This window comes from Gambusia affinis, linkage group LG12, assembly GCF_019740435.1.
Source record: "Gambusia affinis linkage group LG12, SWU_Gaff_1.0, whole genome shotgun sequence".
Taxonomy (NCBI): Eukaryota; Metazoa; Chordata; class Actinopteri; order Cyprinodontiformes; family Poeciliidae; genus Gambusia; species Gambusia affinis.
In genome coordinates this window covers 27,444,342-27,467,554 of record NC_057879.1, presented here as the reverse complement: position 1 = coordinate 27,467,554, position 23,213 = coordinate 27,444,342, and the positions used below count along the sequence as shown (strand labels likewise).

Genomic DNA, 23,213 nt, shown 5'->3' with positions numbered 1-23,213 from the left:
ACCAATCAGAACCCCTGGCAGAAACACTCACTGTAACAGAGTGACACAGATATAATGGGAGAACATTTACCTCTGGTTGTTTTTATTTTAAAACGTTTATATAAATCTGTGTTTGACTGACAGAAACATTACAACATATCAATAAAGTTTGACCTGACTCACGTCTCCACAGGGATTATTAAAATATGACACGTATGAGGAAGACCTGAAGCAAATAATACAATATTTACTTTTATTCTTAGTTAATATCTGCTCTATTACTAACAGTTTAGAGAAGTTCTGTTCTGGTCCAGTGAATGGATTCCGTTTGGCTGCCAATCTGCTGTTCCCCTCCAGTCCAGCAGGGGGCGGAAATGGACCAATCAGCTGCTTTGTCTCAGTGCGATCCCACAGCGGAAGTAAAACAAAACGACTCCAGCAGCAGCAGCAGCAGCTTTGTGTCGTTTTATCGTTTCTCGGTTGAATATTTCAGTAACAATGTCTTCAGTTCAGCATCTGAGGGATTTTATCAGACAGAGACTAACTGCTGCTGCGGAAGAAATCTTCACCGAGGTTGAAAAAACCATCGTCCGCTACGAGGAAGACATTAAACTGCTGGAAACCTGCTGGAAGCCTCGGATAAAACTCAACAGAACCAGTACGTTAATAAAACAGCGATCAAGTTCTGTTAATCAGAGAAACTTCCAGCTGAGTTGTTCGGAGAAAAATGTTCGTTTTACGAAAAGTTTTGTAATCAGAACCCGATGGCGACACCTGCTGGTCGAAGTTAGGAATCAAAAAACCGATCAACATTAAACATGAACTAAATTATAGAGGTGACTTAATAAATGGCTGAAGTTTGTAACTACTAATTATAAAGTGATAATGTTTATTTTAAATGTTGTTTAAATGTTTAAATAAACATTTAAAATAATGTTTATTTTAAATGTTGGTGCCGTTCGTCCTCCAGATGAAAGATGATCAGCTGCAGGAGGTTCGGATCTTTTTGTCTAGTTAAATCCAGGAGGTTGTTTTGTTTAACTACAGTGATTATTAAGCCAGATGGGTTTGATCTGGAACAGGCTCTGTGTGAACTGAAGAGTGATTTTTCTTTAAATGGACATTTGAAGTCGTCCATATTGTTCTCTTTTCACCGAGCATCAGAAAACATCCTGACCCACAACCCCATAAATTACAGTTAGCAAATTCAGGGCTGTAAAGGATTATTTTAGTAATAATCTTTATTTTATTCTGACATCTACAATAATAAAATAAAAAAATAAATTTTTCTTAGCAGCTACTTAAACTATGAAAGAAAAAGAAAAAAATCTGTTCTTTTTTAAATGATACTGTAATTTATTGATTAAAATATAATATGATTCAAACGTATTGTTTAATTTCAAGTTTAAAGTATGTAAAAGTTTTTTTATTGAATAGATATTTCTAATCTTCTAATTTCTGGAAGATTTTAAAGCAAATCTAAAATGGTTCCAGCTGCACTAATAAACCAGCAGAAGTAAAATCAGAGTTATGGAAGGAACTGGTAGTTTAACTTAACATGTCGGGTTTACTTCGAACTCGTCTCTCTGGAGTTTATCAGACGGGTCGGATCAGATCCAAACACAAAGTTTATGGATTTGGTTGGGTTGGATTTTATTCCGTCTGAACTTTAATGATTCCTGCTGAGGTGTTGCAGCATCAACAACGGGCTGCTGAGCAGAAACTTTCTGTTGCTGTTTCTTCCTTCAAAGCTGCTAAAAACAATTAGCTTTAATCAACAGCTCATTGGTGAGAACATTAAAATATTAAAACTTGATTTACTGGATCTTTGAGGCAGATAATTTGCCTCTGGGAATTTTAACAGTTGTCATACTCAAACCAAATGTTTGATCTCTTATGTTTCTGTTTCTCTAGACGCCCCAAAGCAACATGAAGATGAGGAAGAGGAGGTTCTCACTGACGGCCAGCTCTGTAACCAGGTGATGAATCTGAATCAGGATCAGGAACCATCAGAGGCTCCACAGGACAGCGACAGCAGCGAGGAGCTGGAACATCAGCTGCTGAAGGAGGAACCAGAAGCTTCATTAGTTAAAGAGGAACAGCAGGAAGTCTGCTGCAGTCAGGAGGGACAGAGTCTTGATTTCACTCACACTATGACTCTGCAACAAATTGATTTCAGTGAAGAAGAACCAAACATTGAGCGTCTCGACTCTAACAATGTTTCTGCTCTGGAGAACCGAGATGAAGCAGGAAGCTACAGTCCTGTGTTAGCGAGTTGGGCCGACACGGTTCCAGATGAGTCCTGTGAATGTCATGTCTGCGGGAGAGTCTTTAAATCTCAGTATAACATGGTGCGACATCTCAGAGACCACTCAGGGGAGAAGCCATTGTGCTGTAAAATATGTGGAAAAGTGTTTGTACAGACATGTCATTTGAAAGAGCACATACAAATGCACTCAGGTGCCAAGCCCTTTTCCTGTGAGATCTGTGGGAAATGTTTTACCAGGAAGTCCAGCCTGAAAGTTCACAGAAAAACTCACACAGGTGACAAGCCTTATTCATGTGAAACCTGTGGGAAATGTTTTAGCAGAAGTTTTTGTTTGAAAGTTCACAGAAAAACCCACACAGGCGTTAAGCCTTTTTCATGTGAAATCTGTGGGAAAAGCTTCCGTGAAAAATGGTATTTGAAATTCCACAGGAAGACCCACACAGGTGAGCAGCCATGTTCATGCCAAACATGCGATGAAAGCTTTGACAGTATGAATGACCTGATTTGTCACCAGAAAGTCCACAAAACTCTGAGGGAGTTCTGGTGAGATCTGAGGGTTTCTGGGGAGTCGTTTCATGTTTCCCCGTCCTGCTCCAGATGTTTCCCCGTCCTGCTCCAGATGTTTCCGTCATCCAGGCGTTCACTCTCACACTGTGGAAAAGCATGTTTTAAAAGAGGTCCATGCATCTTAATATGTTAAGAAATGTATGTGAATCAGGAGTCGTCAAAATGGGATAAAAGATAAAAGGAAAGGATGTTACCGTGGCGACTCCTTTTTATACATAAGAGGTTGGATGAGAGCAGACTTTGACTGGACCATGACGGTCGTGTTCCCTGTGGTTGATGTTCTGTTGATTGTTACACGGAGGATGAAAACATTGATGTTTACTACAGCTTTCAAAGACTCTGATGAATGAACCGTTTCTCCTCAACATGACAGAAGTTTGAGACTGAAGGTTAAAAATGTTTCAACATTTATTTCTATTTATTTGGTTGCTAAATGTTTGACATCCTGAACTTGCTTGCTAGACAAAGTTTAGATTTTTAATGTCCTGTAAAACATTTCGGATTGCCCTGTATCTTCTAACTGAATAAAGTTTCCTTGCTTGGAGTCGTCTCACTCCGCTTCAGTTTGTTCTAACATGAGTTCAGTGGAAGTTCCACATGTTGAATCCTGATGTTCATCCTGCTGATGTTTGTCTGAAACCAGCACCAATCAGGTTCTGAAGTCAAAATATCAGCAACAACCTGGAAAAAACAGCTCAGTGATTAGCAGAATGGTTTAAATAATTATTAGTTTTCCATTAATAATCAGTTCTGCATCTTTTGATATAAGAATTCAAAAATGATTCTTAGCCTGAAAAAATGCCTCTTTTTAATTGGCAACAACCTTCTTGATTGAAATTGATTTCAAATTCAAACCTGCCGGCGCTGGAAATACTTTTTGCATCACTGTGTTGCTTTAATCTGCCAACAGATACTAAAAATCTGTCATATTTTGGTGTGGACGTGTTTGAATGATGTTCCTATAACAGAGCACAAAATATCCACAGGTACTCTGACGTAACACCTGAGCCCCAGCTGGTGTGTCTCTGCATTGCTGTGACAAAAGATGATCTTTTCTCTGTTACAACTGCATTGTGTGGGAATTTTAACAAGACAGATTCCAGAGCGAGCTGCATGAACAGCAGTTTGGTTTTATTTAGTGTAACCTGAACCCAACCTTGGTTCCGACCCGCTGCAGTCCTGAGCTGGCCGGACCACCAGTGGCGGAGCTAGACTTTTATTTCTGGGGGGGCCAATGGGGGGCCAGGGCTATCTGTAAGGGGTCCACTGACTATGACAATGACAATACAGTAAAAGTACTTTCATTCACATACTATATATAAATAAAGACTCATGAAATGAGATTTGCTCATGTAATTTGCAGTTTATTATCAATGCATGCCACACAAAGCATAAGTGGACATTAACCTCTAAATGACACCATTGTAACAAGACAAGACTTACAATGAGAATGCAGTGTCACACAGTTCACAATTACAATATCTCAAAAAAGAAGGTTGTATGTTATGGAAACTGTTATTTAATAGATGCTACATGTGCATTTTATTTTCGAACTTAATGCAGCTATGACCAAATGTACTGACTCCTAAACTATCATTGGTACAAGTACCAGTCGGTGAAGACCCAAATCATGACGAGAAACACAAGACTTCTTCATGCACTCATAAAAGTAAAATCCTTCGGTTGTTGTGAGATGAAGCAAAATATGTTACAAAGTCATCCATGTTGAGGCCCCGTGCCCTCCTTGACTCTATGCTAAGTGTTCCAATGTGACTTAGCCTGGCATCACCAAGAATAGTCTTTGTACCAGGAGCTGTGAAAAGTTCTCTTTCTTGTTCCATGCTGAGTTCTGGGGAAGTTTGTCAAACTTGGCTGAACAGGGCCCTGTTCTTTTGACTTTGAAATATCTGGAATACAAACACAATGGTTATGTACACATAATTTACATGATCATTATGTCATGTAAATTGTGCAGCTACTAAGCAGGTCTTAGTGTAAGTAAAATTACCACTGGGTCCTTTTGGAAAAGCAAAGGAGTGCTGGATACTGCTGAGAAGAGATCAGTGGTATCTCCTGCAATTGCCCCTTCTGGCTCATCATCATCCTGGTCAGGCGCAGAGCTTTCTGTGTTTTCAGACTCCTCCTTTGATGGAACTACGTTGTAAAAACAGTACATTAACATAATTGAACCAACAATTAAAGAAACACATTAGCAGAAGCCAGCAAGTAAAAATAACCTAAAACGGGCAGGAATTTGACTGTTTCTGTAGATACTCTGACCTGGTGATGGTGGATTGGTGTTTGCCAGACTTTCTTCTCGTGACTGTTCTCAGGACATGAGCTACCAGGACTGCTGATGTCAGAGCTGAACCCTGTTTGATCTGTGCCTGATTTGCTTCTTTTTATAAAGAAGCTGTCTATCCTGCCTCCCTGTCTTTTCATTCTCAACTGACCCTAGGAAAAAAAACAAGCCAGTCATGTTATGCCAAGTATCACTTCCTATTACTTAGTGTTAATAGATCCCCACTTCCAGTGTGTAGGTCAGAAACAGACTGTGGCTGTATGTTCAGCATTCAAACTTCTCAGCTACTGGACCGACTAACCTGTTTTTGTTCATGATCATTATCGACTTTATTTATAAAGCACTTTAACAGCAGCCAGAGCTGAAATAAAGTGCTAAACATCAGCGATAAGATAAAAGAAAACATAAAAGAAAATGACAAAGCTAAACACATAAGAATTTAAATAAATTAAACATTTCATGGAAAACATAATAAAGCAAAAAGAGTAACAGATTAAATTGTCACAAGTTCATGCCCTTTCCTAGGGGAAACGGAACCTCTAACAAAGTGTTGCCGTTTCATAGAAAATGTTTAGAAAAGAATTAGTAAAAATAGCAAATGTCAGTGGGGAACTTGTGTGGAGTTTTTTCACTCATTTTATAGTACAAGCTGGCTCCATTAGCATTACCTTTCACAGGTAAGAAAGAAAGAACACAATTTTATGAACAGAATTTCTTGACTTTGTGGCCAAACGACAGCTTCTGAGCCAATAAATATTTCCCATGTAATTATATTGGCCAGAAGTAACTACTCTGATTTTTATTTTCTTAGTATAGCTAACATTTTCATTCTGTATAGTTTTATTTAATGCAGAGCTAATAAGAAATCGCTGTAAGAAAGAAAGAGCATTACAGAACAGAGGATTTTGGCAGGTCATATAAACAGTAATTTCGTGATCCATTATGTCTGATAACACATGCACCACGTTGGATACTTTTTTTTATCCTCCCGACATTGTTCAGGCAGACGTGAGTGGTAAACACACTGAAACACGTCAGCGTCTTTACAATACTTTTTGCTTCTGCGTGCATTACGAGTCTGACTGGCAGACGTGACGTATCATAGGAACTGGCCGACTCGCTCACTAAGTCGGCGTCTACGTATGTCTATAGCTGTAGCATTGTTAGCTTGATGCTCGCAACTTATAGTAGTAACTCAACTACCAGAAACTATTTCCTGGCTGAGCACAAAATGTTTTTAACGGGGTTTTTTTATTGGTAGTAGTAAACCATTGTAAAACTTACCTTTGAAGTCAGATTATCCGTCTTGGAGTCAAATCGACTGTATTCCTCTTAGCTGTACAATATTTCTCTATCGTCTCTTCGCGGTTCTCCTTCTCTTCTTCTGTTGGGTCAACTCTGTTGTGTCCAAATGGTGTATCACAATAAACGTAAATGGTGCATATCGCCCCCTGCTGCTTTTGAGCAGTCACAACAGTCACAAGTGTCACAACCCATTGTGGTACATAGTGCTACCTACTGTGAAGGAATGACTGGGTGTCGTGACATGTCGATCATTTGGGGGGGCCGCTGGGGGGGCCAATCAGATGGCTGGGGGGGCACTGGCCCCCCCTCTAGCTCCGCCTCTGCTGACCACTGGGAAATGTCTGGATGCTCCTGATGGCCGGTCCTCTCTGGTTGGAATGACAGGAACATTGGAACCTGTAAATACAGGCAAGGTGTAAATTTTAATGTATTATCAGACTCATATTTCCACAGATATTATTAAACAGTAACACAGACGAAGAAGCACAGGAGGAAATGGAAATAACTTTAGCTTGTATCCTTGATTAATTTCTGGTTGATTAATAACAGTTTACAGAAGTTCTGGTCCGGTTCAGAGAATGTGATCCGTTTTGCTGCCAATCTGCTGTTCCCCTTCAGTCCAGCAGGGGGCGGTAAACAAACCAATCAGCTGCTTTGTCTCAGTTTGACCCCCAGCGGAAGTAAAACAAAACGTCTCCAGCAGCAGCCTGTGTTTTGTTGTCGTTTCTCAGCTGATATTTCAGTAACAATGTCTTCAGTTCAGCATCTGAGGGATTTTATCAGACAGAGACTAACTGCTGCTGCGGAAGAAATCTTCACCGAGGTTGAAAAAACCATCATCCGCTACGAGGAGGACATTAAACTGCTGGAAACCTGCTGGAAACCTCGGATAAAACTCACCAGAATCGGTACGATAGTAAAGCTGCGATGTAGAAGCGGAAATGTGTTAATGATTGAAACGTTGAGTTGAAATAAAGGCTCGTTTTTCGAAAAGTTTTGCCACCAAGGCTCGATGGGGACCCCTGCTGGTCGAGTCCTAATTATTTGCTCATTCAGAAGCAATAAATTTTCTCCTGAATGAGGAAAAGGAACAAATAAATATTATAAATATATTACCCGACCAGAAAAACAACAAATTATTGCCTCTAAAGATCGTATGTATTTAGAAATGCTTTTACTTTGAAACATTTTTAGCACTTTGTGTTGCCTTGCTGCTGAACATTTGCTATATAAATAAAGTGACCTTTACTTTCTCTACTAATCATTCTTCGGGTTGATTTCACACTCATGATTTTTTTCCAGTCGCATTTCTTCCTCAAAGTCGATGCTTCTCCATTTTCTTTCCAGCTTTTATTGCTTTGAACAGTTCTGATCCAGTTTAAGAAGCTTCTGCTTTTCCTTTAGGAATGTGACATTGGTTTTTTTTCATGACCACAGGATGTTTTTCAACTTGACTGTTTAAGAAATGAGAAACTTCTCGTTGCATCTGATGGGGATAAATATGTTGCAGCAGCAGAAAGATAATCAGATCTGTAGTAACGACCCAGAAAGAGGCTCAGATTTAAATCCACATGGCTTTTTTTACTTCTTACGTTTTAAGTCATGTGTTTAACTACAGTAACCAATAAAACAGACAAGTTTGATCACTGGGACCAGGTTGTTGTACTGAGTATCAAATTAAGGGAGTATTTGCTTCATTGTGGTTCAGCAACACATCCCAGGTTGTTCATGTTGTATTTTCTTGTCACTCAAGATGCCCAAACTAAACAACTGATGAACTAATGACTCAGTTATTAAATATTTGATCTTTTATGTTTTCTGTTTCTCTAGACGTCCCAAAGCAACATGAAGATGAGGAAGAGGAGGTTCTCACTGACAGCCAGCTCTGTAACCAGGTGATGAGTTTGAATAAGAAGCAGGAACAATCAGAGGCTCCACAAGACACAGAGGATCTGGAACATCAGCTGCTGAAGGAGGAACCAGAAGCTTCATTAGTTAAAGAGGAACAGCAGGAAGTCTGCTGCAGTCAGGAGGGACAGAGTCTTGATTTCACTCACATTATGACTCTGCAACAAATTGATTTCAGTGAAGAAGAACCAAAATTTGAGCATCTCAACTCTAACAATGTTTCTGCTCTGGAGAACCAAGATGAAGCAGGAAGTGACAGTCCTGCGTTTGGGTCTCAGTGCAGAACGGTTCCAAATGAATCCTGTCAATGTCATGTCTGTGGGAAAACCTTTCATTGTAAGTATAACGTGTTGCGACATCTCAGAGTCCACTCAGGCGAGAAGCCATTCTCCTGTAAGATCTGTGGGAAAGTCTTCACACAAAACTCTCACGTTAAAGAGCACATGAAAAGGCACACAGGTGACAGGCCCTTTTCCTGTGAAACCTGTGGGAAAAGTTTTCCTAGACGTTTTAATTTAAAGATTCACAGAAAAACACACACACGCAGCAAGTTTATTCCATGTGAAACCTGTGGGAAAAGCTTTCGGGAGAAATGCTACAATAGGTTCCACAAGCAGACCCACACATGTGAGCAGCCATATTCATGTCTAAAATGTAATGAAAGCTTCAGCAGTGTGAGTGAACTGAACTGTCACCAGAGAGTCCACAGAGCTCTGAGAGATATCCAATGAATGAGCAACACGTGGGAAAAACGTCGGTTGAAGGAGAATCCAGCTGGTTGGATGAGAGCGGACTTTGACTGGACCATGATGGCCGGTTTCCCTGTGGTTGATGTTCTGATGAAACACTGTTGATTGGTACATGGAGGATGAAAACATTTGAGTTTACAACAGCTTTCAGAGACTCTGATGAATGGATCTTTTCTCCTGAACACTGATGGAAGGTTAAACCCCTAAACCCTCACCTGGACGCCCGCGTGCCGTTTTCCATTGTACTTTCTGCGGCTGCCGGAGTTTAAACTGCCGGTGTCCATTATGACGCCTTTATAGTGCAGCTTACTGCCCCCCCCTTTGATTGACACCGCGTTAAACCACCGCGTTAACTTTTAGCCGTTTGCTGCTATAGTCAGAGTGAGGTGGGTAGAGCAAGAATGGGGGCCGAGGGAATGATGGTGCAGGAGGACCAGGGGGGGTTCGAAGAAGGAGAGATGGTGGGGGGGTGGCAGACTAGAGTATCGTTAGAGTGCAAGGAAGGGGGGCGGGTAACATACTGCAAGAACGGCCTATAATTCTAATATAATTATGTAATTATTTCTATAATTCTAGGTCATTTCCTCTGTCAGTGACGATGTCTCTACCAGAGGATTCCTCTCATTATCTTTCATTAGAGCCTCACTGATGACTGAATGTTGAAGCACTGAGGAGTTACAGTCATTTACAGTCCAAATGGGTCATCTGGAGACTCTGAATGGAGTCAACATCTGTACATCCTCAACAGTAAACATGTCCAAAACAACATTTATTTTTTGTGCTGTTTTGATCAGTCTTGAAATCCACGAGCAGAATACTTTATTCTACAGATTTATTGTAAAAATAGAACATTTAACTTGTCATCTTTATAAAGAGACCAAGTTTTGGCATCTGCTCTAAACGGTTCAAGAACAGCAGCTGATTTAATTTGGGTTTACCTTTTCAGTTGTTTTGGTGATTTTCTTACCCCATGTAAGAATTGTTCTGTATAAATAAAGTTGCCTTGCTTGTTTGTGGTCATTGCTTCATTTTATTTGAATGTGGGGTCAGTCAAAGCTCAGTTGTGGTTCATGTTGCTGTGATGTTAGATTATTTTTTGAGACTCACATGTAGAAGCAATTTTTCAAATGAAATAAAATGTAGATAAGAATTAATTATTTTCTCAGAACTGATTCTCCTTTGCATGTCTTATAGGACAGCTTTAAAAGATGAATCTCATTTTTAATCAGAAACAAACTATTTCCTTGGATGAAACTGATTTTTAATCCCTTCTTGAGAGAGTTTTCATTACTTTTTGCATATTTCTTTAGCTGTTGTAATGTAGCTTCAAATTCTTTATTCAGATTCAGATTTAGAAACACTCGTTGTGTTTGCTTTGCTGTTCCCCTTCAGTCCAGCAGGGGGCGGCAAACGAACCAATCAGCTGCTTTGTCTCAGTTTGACCCCCAGCGGAAGTAAAACCAAACGGCTCCAGCAGCAGCCTGTGTTTTGTTATCGTTTCTCAGCTGATATTTCAGTAACAATGTCTTCAGTTCAGCATCTGAGGGATTTTATCAGACAGAGATTAACTGCTGCTGCGGAAGAAATCTTCACCGAGGTTGAAAAAACCATCGTCCGCTACGAGGAGGACATTAAACTGCTGGAAACCTGCTGGAATAAACCTCAGATAAAACTCACCACGACCGGTAAGAAATCACAAAAACACAAACTAGTAAAACACCAAATGAATCTGAACATTTGAACTGTGGCCATTTTGAAGAATAAATAGTTGTAAACAAAAAGCCGAACATTCAGTAGTTTCTTTCAGCTCCAGTCGGTTCTGATCCGTTAAAATAAATAATCTGAGAACAAACTCCGAGTTTCAGTCCAGAACAACCGATTTTAGGATCAACCGACTGTTTAACTGGAGTGAAGCTGGTAGAGGAAACCATCATCACAGAGCACCGATTCTCCATGGCAACAAGAAATGTTTTTAAAGAATAAACTGTTATAAATAAGTCAGAAAAGGAGATTAATTAAACATTTTGCTACACCGCCACTTTGGATCTGATTTGTTGTTTTATTTACAGACTGGGGAATATTTATGTATTTATCTGAACATTCCCTCTGTGACAGATTCAGGACTATAAACCATGAAGAGATAAATGATTCCTATTAATGTATTATTAATGTGTCACATGATGTTATAGAAATGCTGAGAACTGCATGTCTTTGGTTGATTTGTTATAAACTGTAATGAGGTCATTTACTAAACGGTGGATAAATAAAATGTTTCAAACCTGATTAGAGATCAGATCCAATCAGAAGAAAAGCTGCAGACTGATTGGTTCAGACAGTTTCTGCTAAATGAAAGGAAAAGAACCACTAAAGTACATCACAGTATTTAACAACATCCAGATTTCCTTAATTTTTATTTACTTAAATGTCTCAGATCTTTAAACAGACTTTGATATCATAGATAAACCGATTAAACTGTTTTTAAATGATGGTTGAATCATTGAGTTATATAAAACACATTTCACTCATGTTACATCCTGAACTGAACTCATTTTTGATTCCATTTTACTTCCTTAAACCAGACCTGATCACTGCCTGACTGCCAGTCATTAAATCTCTTAAATAGAACCTCTCTGACAACACGAAGTAGGCTAAAAGTTCTCAGAAATGATGATCTAAAGAAATGAACACAGGCTGCAGCGCCATGATGGTCTTCACTTAATAATCTCCATCATTCCTTTTCCCTGCAGAGCGCCCAAATCCTCGTTTCCATGGTGAGGATGGGGTTCAAACAGACCAGAGTGCCAGTGAAAACCTGGGGGAACCAGAACCTCCACGTCTCCAGAGGAACCTGCAGGAACGCAGGCCTCCCCATCATCCAGTCAGCCAGACGGAACCAGAATATTCCTGGTTGAATCAGAACCAGCAGGAAGCAGAACCTCCACAGGAGGAGCCGCGGTGTGCGGAGGTTAAAGAGGAGCTGGACGAACCAGAACCTCCGACTGAACTGAACCAGGAGGAGGTTAAAGAGGATCAACCGGAGCTGCTGCAGATTAAAGAGGAGGAAGAGGAGGAGGAGGAGGAGGCGTGCGGCAGCCAGCAGGTGGAGCAGTTCATCCTGAAGCAGGAGCATTTCGACTTCACTGAGCCTCTGAGTCAGGAAGCCGACCTCAGTGAGGGAGAACCCAACATCCAGCGTCTGTACGCCGTCAGCTTCCCTTCGGCTGGGAACCAGAGCCACGAAGAACGCAGCTTCCCCACGTCTGACGCGACTTTGTCCACCGCCGATAAATCGGTCAAATGCGACGTTTGTGGGAAAGTGTTTAAGAAGAAGCATCACTTCAACCGCCATCAGAGGATCCACTCAGGCGTGCGGCCGTACGCTTGTACGATCTGCGGGAAAGGCTTCACGCAGAGCGGCCACCTGAAGAACCACATCAGGACTCACACCGGCGAGCGGCCCTTCTCCTGCGACACCTGTGGGAAAAGTTTCTCTCAGGTTGTCAGCCTGAACGTCCACATGCGGATCCACACCGGCGAGAGGCCGTACGCCTGCGAAATCTGCGGTAAAAGTTTTACGGTGGTGACCAACCTGAACTTCCACAGGGGAACCCACGCGGACGAGAGGCCGTTCCCCTGTGAGACCTGTGGGAAGGGCTTCGGGAACTACACGTCGCTCAAAGCTCACCGCAGGATCCACACACAGGGCCGGCTGCATTTCTGCGAAACCTGCGGGAAAAGCTTCACCAAAAACGCAGCGCTGAAGGTCCACATGAGGACGCACACGGGCGAGAGGCCGTACCTGTGTGAACGCTGTGGGAAATGTTTCATCAGTAAGGGGGACCTGAAAGCTCACGTTAGAACACACACCGGCGAGAGGCCGTTCACCTGCGGGACCTGTGGGAAAAGTTTCATCCAGAGAGGAACTCTGAACGTCCACATGAGGAGCCACACTGCAGGAACAAACGCCAACGCTGACTGAACAGGGATGGTCATAATAACTCTGTTCTCTTTACTGAGAAACTTATTAAACTGACACATCCAGATGTTTCAAACAGCTGGACCAAATGGAGAGGAGGAGAGTTTGGTGGTTCTTTCAAGAGTTGCAGACATGAAGGATTTTAAAACATCAAAACTGAGTTATCTGAGTCATCTGGAACCTGGAAACATTTCATGTGAGGAACCCGGACCGGTTCTGGTGGAGATATGAAGCTACCGTCTCACAGCTGGTCTTAACACTCAACTCCATTTTTAATTCCACTCTCTGTGTGGTTGCTCATGCTACTAATTTAAATTCCAACACAGATTTCTGTGTGAACGACCCCAAAGTGACTCACATGCATGACATTAGAATAACAAACAAAAGGTCTCATTTGATAAACTGTCTGTTGCCTTTTAGGTTAAAACATGTTTGTTCTTCACTCAGTGGAAAGAGAAGTGAAGCTAGTTCTAACTTTGGCCTTTGGATGTACCGTCCCAATATGAAACTAAAACCAGCACACAGTCACTGAACACCAGCTGGAATAACGATTAAAGGTAGAAAGACAGGCGACAGTTTGATGTGACAGTTTATTCATCAAAGGCAGCTCTGAACTAATGGACTTTTAGCTTCAGTTTAAAGTTTTATTGCTTGGATCCAGTGATGTTATTGCAGTAAATCTGTTTGATTTAATTGAAGAAATATTTCTGATCTTGGCCGGATCTCAGATGAGATCCTGGACTTTTGTGGATAAACTTGTTAGTTGGAAACTTGCAGAGCTGCAGAGAGATTTCTTCTTCTTTTAAAGAAGAAATACATAAAAGCACATTTATCTGTAATTAAACTGTTTGTTTGTTAAACTGAAGGTTTTGGCTGGGAGTATTAGTGAGTGGGTTGTTGTTAAAGTAATGTTTTATAATCCCATTCAGACTTTCTGAGTTGTAATCGAACCATAAATTGTCCACAGATCTCCTCCCATACGTTGCCATGGAGACTGAATTGTGTTGTTTTCATGTTGCTTGATGTTTCTGTTATGGTCAGTAAATAACTGATGTTTCGTTGTTAAAGCTGCTGGACATGCAGAAGCAGATCAACCAAAGACTGACGGCTCATTTTTAACCTGAAGGTGCTTTAAGTGTGAACACTTTTTTATTTTAGTTTGTATTCTACCTGATTTGCATGTTTCTCATTTGCATTAAAGAAAAAAATATATATGTCTGTCACATTAAACATTAAATTAAAGATCTGAAATGACTTGTCATGGTTTGCGTTACGTTTAAAGACTGCTGGGCTTTAAAACTCAACATGTCAACAGTAGAGTTAGTGGGAGAAACTGGAATCTACTGGAGTTTGTCTTGAAGGATGAAGACTTTCCTTTCATGGAGACTCCCACCTATCAACACAGAGACTTTGATGAAGCAGAACTGAGCGGCGATCAGAACCGGTACCAGGAGGAAAGCAGCTCTCCTGTGTCAGAGAGCCGCTCTGATTCTGTCTGGTGCCTCTACAACCTGTAACGTTTGTCTAAAAGGCTGTAAGTGTAAATACAGTTTGTTCCGTCACCAGAGGATCCACCGGCGAGAGGCCCTTCTCCTGTGAGACGTGTGGGAAAAACTACACCCAGGCTGGCGGTTTGAAAACACATGAGAAGTTCCTACAGTACAGACCAGAAGTTTGGACACAACTGTGTGTCCAAATCTGACAATCTAGCAACTCATACAAGTAATGATCAATTTTTATTATTCTAACAGTAAATGTTTTGACTAATTAATTTTTCTCTCCAAATGGCTGTTTTACATATATTTCACTAAAAAAGAATTTTTTTGCTTCTCACCAAATGTAAATAAGAATCATATTTTTAAAAACAAGGCAAAGTTATTAGTATAAAACATTTCAGCAACAAGGTGATTCACAGTAACTTACAAAATGAAAACATAAAACCATAAGAAATTATGTTTAATCAGTCTATAATAAATCAATATTCCAGTTATTATTAATGAAAAGCAACTCTAACCAACAGCAGAACTTTAATGTATTGTGGTTCATAGTGAAGGACTGGAGAACTGAGTCTATCCTCCTGGTTTTAGTCAGAACAGCAGCAGCAGCGTTCTGGATCAGCTGCAGCTGTCTCAGTAGGATTATTAATGTGAGTAAAGTTATGTAAAAATTTCCACTTGCAGCATGAAATAATTAAAATAAACCCTCTTATTTATGTATTTATATGGCCACTGAATAAAAGAGAAACCTGAATTTTAGATATTCGACCCCCTGCTGTGAAAATCCCTTAAATTCAACATTTTGTCCAGAATGTTAGTTTTCTTTCTGCACAACTCACGTCTCTGTGGTTGAAACTTTGAGAAAATGTCTGCAGTAAAATCACAATTCTGGGAAAAAATATTAATTTTTAGTTTCCCTGATCCTGTTCTGTAGTTCAGAACCCAAATATAAACCCAAATAGGAAACAGTTTTTCTAATAGGATTTTTTTTTAGTTAAAATGCAATGTAGGAGATTGGAGCTTTAAAATCACTAATATTGATTAGATTTTTCTTATTACTTTTGAATTTTTGTTGGTAAATTATTCAAGCTACCTTCAGGAATCAAAACAGAATATAGAAAAACACAGAAATAAAAAACAGTTTAGTCTTGACTACAGAGACGATTCACAGGCTTGAAAAATGTTCAACTTTCCAGCCTTTCTGATTCTAAAAACACTAAAACATCTATTATCTCTCATTAAGCACCAATCAGAGGCTCATGGTTAGCTTCATGGCCGCCATCATTCTTCTTCTGTGGTATTTTTACATGATTCTGCCTCACATTAGGTTTTTCAGAAAGGTTTTTATAAACTTGTATTTTTGTAAGATTTCATGTTTAGCTTCATCAGAGTGATTCTTTATGTTTGGATCGAGCATCAATTCATCTAAACAAGATGTTTGTTTTGATTTTACTGTATTTTTGTTTAAGGTTCTTCAGTTACGGCTTCAGGCCAACAGGTCCAGTAGAAACCAGAGCTTTTTCTGTCTTTATTTTCATACATGTACGATCCTGATACTGAAAGGTTCTTTGTTCTTAAAGAGATTTTTTATTAAAACTGGTTTTACATGGACATAAAGAGGAATCCTAAGTACTGAAACATTTGAAAAAATTTAGTTTATCAAAGTTTAGAGCAGAGATCTGCTACTTTTACAGTCCAAAGAGCCATTTTGCCCTCATTCCAGCCAAACAACTAATTTAAAATATTAAACTATCTTTGGAAAAACAACAATTTACCTAAAGTGTCCTAAGTATCTACCAAGAGACACAATTTTATTTCTATCTTTTCGGGCAAAGAGAAAACATAAAACTTCAGTATTTTATTTTATGGGATGTTTATATTTCTGGAAGATCATGTTAAAATACATTTTTTGGTTCTAATGATGAGAAAATATTGCTGCTAGTTTTAGTATCATTCTGTCTTATAAATTCAGTTCAGTTATTCCATGAAAACAAAATGTGAAGCTCATTAACCCTGTACTTGCTATTATACCTATTTTTAAAAACATTAACAGTATCTTTTTTCATTTAAGCCAGTGAGTTTTTTCTGCGGTTCTCCTCCAGTCCTGTAGGGGGCGATAAACGGACCAATCAGCTGCTTCCTCTCAGCGTCACCCAGCGGAAGTAAAACAAACAGGCTCCAGCAGCAGCTGGAGGACGGTGGCGTTTTCTACCTTTACTGAATATTTCAGTATTAAAGTCTTAATTTCCTCCGCTGGAAGTTTTCAGGGGTTTAAAGAAAAGCTTCTCGTTGGAGGAAAAGATGGAGGATCTCCGCTGGAAACCCGAAACAAAACGGCAGAGAGTCGGTATGTATCCAAACAGGCCCGATAGCTGAGAATATAGAAATAAACTCTGTAGAAAGCATCATTAGATGAGTATTTTCTCAACCTTCATGAAAAGAAACACAGAAACGTTTATTGGTTTTCAACCAGATTTCTGCAGAAAGAAACCAGCGAAACTTTCACTGCGAGTTCTGAAAACCAGCTTTAAATAAATTAAATAAATCACCAACACAGATCCTGATCATTCTGTGACGTTTCACAGCCTGAGAATCATCAAAGATCAAAATTAGTCTGAATTTGACCAGAACAGATCCTACAACTGACAGAAATTAAATAAAATAAAAGCTTTAAGAACAATAAATGACTTTATTATTGTAATTCTTTTCACTCTCATCCTGTAATGTATTTAAATGCTTATATGTGAAATATTAACTGATTATTGATTGTTTATGTCATTTCTTGGAGAAAACTGAAAAATATGAGTCAGATGGACAAAAACTTAATTCTTGTGATGAACTTTTATTTACCTGTCAATATAAATAATAAATAATTATGATATAATTTATTTTTGAGCAGTTTCCAGTCGCCAGTCACTGTAATACTCTGAATAAAAAACTCTTATGTTTTTTACTAGAGGGTTTCTGTCTGTATGTTGACACTAATGGGATTAAGATTTTCCTGCTGACCAGCAGTCTGCAGCTGCCACTCAGTTACCTGAGAACTGATCATTTTGGAGAACAGGGTTCTAAAGAGGTTTACAAAGAATGTTGCAATAATGCAGTGATGATAAAACTAAAGCCGTAATAATTTCGGGTTCAGATTGAGACGATGGAGCCTGAAGTTGGAGATTCAGCTGCTTTGCTTTTGGTTCTGGTGGATTTTGGATCTTTGCTGCCTCTGGTTCTGTTCTTCCTCAACACTGAGTTCCTCCTGGCTGCTGCAGCATCGCAGGTCAGGATTTAAACTAATTCACATCAGTTTGGATCATTTAGAATAAATTTGACTCTGTGATTCGTCACTCAGTAAGCAGAAAAATATGAGTCTGAAAAGTTAGAAAATGGTTTTGATTAAAAAAAAATATTCCATCAAGTTGATTTAGCAACAAGACTCAAGTTTCTAAACATTGTTTTTTAATTTCTGATAGATCAATGATCTTAATCTGAGTTGTTTAAATAATTAATTCTGAGAATATTCAGAATAAAGAACATTTTAAAATGAAGAGAACAAAATGAGTCTCGGTTTGTCTGGACTTTGTTCCTCAATAGTTACAAAATTCTGATAATAATTTGATGCTGATGTTTTAAAACATGAAATATTTCTTATCTGTAAAAGTATAACTTCACACGATGGATTCATTGCCCAGTGGAAACCAGTAAAACCAGTTACCACCGGACTCCTTCCACCAGCTGATTATTGGTTTCATTTGTGCTAAATTTAAGTTTTTATTGTTTTGAACCATTTGACTGAGTAACATCTGGATCCACATGTTGTTCCAGCAGAACTCGACAGTTCTGACCCGTTAGACCCGGAGAGTCCAGGTCCAGAACTGGAGCAGCAGAGCCGGGTTTTAGATTCATCTGAAATCCAAACCGGCATTAAAAGAGTTCATGTCTGATGTTTTCCTTTTTCCTTCAGATTTTATGAATCAGCATGTTTGGAAGGAGGAAGAGGAGGAGGAGGAAGATCTCTCTGAGCAGCAGCTTTGGATCCAACAGAACTTCTCTGTTCTGGACCAGGAGGAACTCGGATGTCCGGGTATTAAAGAGGAACCGGTGGAACCAGAACTTCCTGATGCTGCAGAGGAACAAGATGAGGAAGAACTGGCAGATCAGAGGGAACCAGAACATTTACTGATCAAAGAGGAACAGGAGGAACTGCAACTTTCACACATTAAGGAGGAACCAGAACCTGCAGGATTCGGATCAGATCGAGGGGAACCAGAACCTTTAGTGATTAAAGAGGAAACGGTACAAGCAGAACCTTCACATATTAAGGAAGAACAGGGTGAACTAGAGCTTTCAGGGGTCAAGAAGGAGCAGGAGGAACCAGAACCTGCAGTAGAACCTGGAGGACATTCAGAACCGTCCCAGTTTGAGGAGCCTCAGCTGCTGTCCTTCCTGATCCACAGCAGTCAGCAGATCCAGCAGCTGTTGGTGACCCACTCGGCTGATGGCTTATTGGACTCCTGGCCGGATCAGAGGCGCAGCTCCAGGGAACCAGAACCAGAACCAGAAGTGGATCATCTGTACAGCCGGTCTGGCCGGAGTGAGGCAGGAAGCAGCGGTCCTGTGTCTGACAGCCGGGTCCACTCCGACCCAGAACCACCGGTGAAATGTGACGTCTGTGGGAAAGTGTTCAGGTACGAGCACAGCCTGGTGGAACACCAGGGCGTCCACTCAGGGGTAAAGCCGTACGCCTGCGACTCGTGTGGGAAGAGCTTCACGCAGCCCAGCGGGCTGAAGGTCCACATGAGGATCCACACCGGGGAGAGACCCTTCACCTGCGAGACCTGTGGGAAGAGCTTCCGCTACAGCAGCCACTTCCACGTCCACCGCAGGACTCACACGGGGGAAAACTCCTTCTCCTGCAACACCTGTGGGAAGGTCTTCACTCGGATCGGCAGCCTGAATGTACACATGAGGTTTCACACGGGCGACTGGCCCTTTTCCTGTGACACATGTGGGCGGGGCTTCAGTAACGGCTTCCAGCTGGACATCCATAGGAGGACGCACGCCGGCGAGTGGCCCTTCTTCTGTGAGACCTGTGGGAAAGGATTCTGCAGGCGCTTCAGTCTGAAGGTTCACAGGAAGACGCACACAGCCGAGAGGCCTTACAAGTGTGAAACCTGTGGGAAAAGTTTCCGTGACCCTTCGTATTTAAACGTTCACAAGAGAACTCACACAGGGGAGAAGTACTCCTGTTCCACATGTGGGAAGAGCTTCACCCAGCTGGGCAGTTTGAACGTCCACAGCAGGATGCACACAGGAGAGCGGCCATATCTGTGTGTGACGTGTGGAAAAGGTTTCATCAACAGCAGCCAGCTGAGTCTGCACAGCAGGACTCACACGGGTGAGAAACCGTTTTCCTGTGACGCCTGTGGTCAGAGCTTCTCCAGGAACAGCAGCCTGGTTGTCCACATGAGGACACACACCGGGGAGAGACCCTACCACTGCAGGACATGTGGGAAAAACTTCACCCAGTACGGCGTTCTGCAGATCCATGTCAGAACCCACACCGGGGAAAAACCCTTTTCCTGTTCAGCATGTGGAAAAAAATTCAATCAGAGCAGCAGTTTGATCAAACACATGCAGGTTCACACCCAGAGGAAGGCTGTTCCTCTCTAAGCCTTCAAAACGTAGATCTACAGGTTAAAGAATTGTCGTTAACATAGACCTTCAGATACATTAATATAATCTCCAAATAAAACAACAAAGAGTAAAACATGGCAGGAAGATAAACTAGTTGAATTCAAAAGAACCAAAAATATGTTTATGATCGAAGGAGGAAACATCTGCAGCGTCACGTTTTCTGACTCCATTAATCAACAGAACAGTTTTCTATTTCTGTTCCATTTTTTACTCAAATGAAGTTTTTTCTTTGACACCAAACTGCATGGTCTGTCATAGGAAGCTTAAATAAATGACTTATTACACTAAACTTAATTGATTACATCATAAATGCTGACTATGTAACTCCTTTACTAAACTCTGAAATGTTAGTTTTGTCTTCATGCTAACTTGAGCGCGGCGCTCTGGTTGATACCAGAGACATAAAGATGTTAAAAACTCACAGGAAGGGATTTTATTTCATATGAAATATAATAATAACCAAAAGATTTGGGTTCATTTTCTATTAAACTTAATTATTTTACTCACTAACTATTAAAAGATGAAGAATTTTAATTAAGGAATAATTAAAAAGTTCTATTGACTCAAGAAGATTTGAATCCTTTCTCCTCTGTAACTTAAACTTTTTTAATGAAAGAGTCTTTACTTTGACTAGACCGTTATATTAGGTTAAGATAAATAAGTTCAGTAAAATGTTCTGGTTCTGGTTCTGGTTCTGGTTTTGCCTCAACGACTCGGTTCTGCTCACTCAGATCAAATAACCTGTTTGTTCTTGAGGATTGGGTCATAATCTGATTCATGTAAAAAATGTGCTGAAAATAAATTTGTAACTTTGTGTTGAGTTTTTGTTTTGTTTTTTTGTAAAGTTTTTTAATTTTCTAAAAAAAAACGTAAATTTTTTTTATTGCAGCAAACATCACCTGGAGGCCTCGGGATCATTGATCTTTACTAGATTGCTGAGTTAAAACTCAGTTAACAGGAATGTTTGTGACTTTAGAATGAAAAACATATTTGGAGAAAATCACAATTTATAGTTTAGATAAGAAGTTTTGCCCCACTAAGGACCTGAAATCTGTTGCTAATCTGCCTTTCCCCTCCAGTCCAGGAGGGGGCGGTAAATTGACAAATCATTTGCGTTTATCAGTCTGACCTCCAGTAAAACACAAAGCTGCTTCCAGCAGCAGCTTGTGTTTGTTTCTCAGCTGAATATTTCAGTAACAATGTTATTATCTGTCCTAACTGCTGCAAAATGAGAAATAATAATAATATAAATAATTAAACTTCTAAAAACATTTAACAGTTTTGGTTAGCAGCTAAAAATAAGACGATGTAATTTACTATCTTGGGAAAATCAATAGTTATTTAATATTTGATGATCAAAATGACATTTGGGCAGCGACGGCCACTCAATCTGGTTCACAGTAACTGGCCACTTTATTAGGCACACAGGACTACTACAGGACTCTGGATATTTGATATTTTTCAGAACATTCTTGGTAAACCTGAAAGAAAGTTATGAGTGTAAATCCTGTAAAGAAGCTTCACTTTCAGACAAACTTTTCTTTCTCCATAAACTGATGAAGTCAAAATCAAACAAATCCTCATTTTGATGCTTGGTTTAAATTTCAGCAACATGTGAAAATAACAGCTTCTTTCCTTCATGTTCCAACGGATCTCATAATGTCAGCATCAGGAAGCAGCATCAATGAAACTTTGACTAGACCACAGAGATAATAATAGAAACCTGAACCTCCTGAACTCATTTCACTCTGATCTCTGAAGAGACTCTGGAGTTAAAGAAAAGCAACAGCGCCACCTGCAGGTTGTTCCCAGTCTGTTTGATGGTGTGGATCTGATGGTCAGACTAGAAACTGTCAATAAAATCTGAATCAGAAACATATCAGTGTCACTAACGTCTAATCTCTGCGACAGACTGGTGACCTGTCCAGGGTGACCCCGTGACCCCGCCTCTCACCCAGAAGGCAGAGAGGAACCAGCAACCCTCCTGACCCCATTAGGGACAAGGGTGAACAGAAAATGGATGGATGGATGGATAACGTCTAATCTAACCCAACAGCGCCACCTGCTGGTTGATTTTTTACATCAGATTCCAGTCCAGCAGCTAAAAGCAGCAGAATCGTCCTCTGATTATCCAATCAGCAGCTTCCTCTGATTGTCCAATCAGCAGCTTCCTCTGATTGTCCAATCAGCAGCCTCCTCTGATTGTCCAATCAGCAGCTTCCTCTGATTGTCCAATCAGCAGCCTCCTCTGATTGTCCAATCAGCAGCTTCCTCTGATTGTCCAATCAGCAGCCTCCTCTTCTCTGTGGGCTGCAGGGGCTGATGGGAGTTTTGGTTCCTCTGCTAGAAACCAGGTGGCCCTGGTCTGATCTCACAGCTCGTCCTTGTTTGGCCTCAGCTGCATCAGAGCGCCACTTCTCCCCAGGTTCACCAGAGGAAACACCACTGCACACAATGCTTTTCCTCCCAGCTGCTGCTCTGTGCTGGCTGGGTTCAGGTGAGTGTTTCCAGCCAATCAGGAGCCAACAAAGCCCACCTGGAACAAACACTGTCACACTAACCTTCACCTGTCTGTCTGTGTCTCTACAGCGCTGGCTGCCATGGCAACACAGCTGGTTCAGGACGGTTTAAGTCTGACCAGGAGAACCGGGCAGAGCGTTTCCTTCAGCTGTCAGACTGGACAGTGTCATAGTGGATTATATGTATTCTGGTACCAGAAGAATGAATCAGAAACATTCAGAGCTATTCTCCGTATCTTCAGAGGTGGTAGCCCCCAAAGACCTTTCAATCATCCTCAACAAAATGATTTCTCAGCTGAGAGAAATGAGAACGACTGTAAACTGAAGATCAACAAAGTTAAACTGGATCATTCAGCCTCCTATTACTGCGGCTGTGTGAAGTTTGATTCCCACAGTGAGAAATGATTCCTTCAGCCTGAACAAAAACCTCCAGATGATCAGATGTCAGTTTG

General features: G+C 40.6%; 2 protein-coding genes and 1 long non-coding RNA gene across 6 annotated transcripts; 2 read left to right on the top strand and 1 right to left on the bottom strand.

Annotated features, from left to right (window-relative positions):
* Positions 1–330: 330 nt before the first annotated feature.
* On the top strand, positions 331–10,091 carry LOC122841730 (zinc finger and SCAN domain-containing protein 2-like). 4 transcript variants are annotated; one of them, XM_044135296.1, is made up of 4 exons: positions 337–637; positions 1,894–2,031; positions 8,382–8,666; positions 9,656–10,091. In XM_044135296.1, the coding sequence occupies exons 1-4, from the start codon at positions 478–480 to the stop codon at positions 9,673–9,675; spliced, it is 603 nt and encodes a 200-aa protein (XP_043991231.1). In that variant the 5' UTR covers positions 337–477; the 3' UTR covers positions 9,676–10,091. The 4 variants fall into 4 exon arrangements, with proteins under 4 accessions (XP_043991229.1, XP_043991231.1, XP_043991228.1 ...); XM_044135294.1 differs by lacking the exon at positions 9,656–10,091 and having other exon boundaries at positions 331–637; positions 8,382–9,510; XM_044135293.1 differs by lacking the exons at positions 8,382–8,666; positions 9,656–10,091 and having other exon boundaries at positions 340–637; positions 1,894–3,359.
* On the bottom strand, positions 4,027–6,716 carry LOC122841783. The gene is made up of 3 exons (XR_006372434.1): positions 6,402–6,716; positions 4,824–4,969; positions 4,027–4,722 (listed from the first exon to the last, which is right to left on the bottom strand). It is a non-coding gene; the product is annotated as an uncharacterized LOC122841783 (long non-coding RNA).
* A 457-nt stretch (positions 10,092–10,548) lies between the features above and the next one.
* On the top strand, positions 10,549–21,057 carry LOC122841417 (zinc finger protein 420-like). The gene is made up of 5 exons (XM_044134711.1): positions 10,549–10,764; positions 11,827–13,054; positions 14,338–14,568; positions 14,622–14,686; positions 18,510–21,057. Exons 1-5 carry the CDS (start codon positions 10,602–10,604, stop codon positions 20,216–20,218), a joined length of 3,396 nt encoding a protein of 1,131 aa, XP_043990646.1. The 5' UTR covers positions 10,549–10,601; the 3' UTR covers positions 20,219–21,057.
* Positions 21,058–23,213: the final 2,156 nt, after the last annotated feature.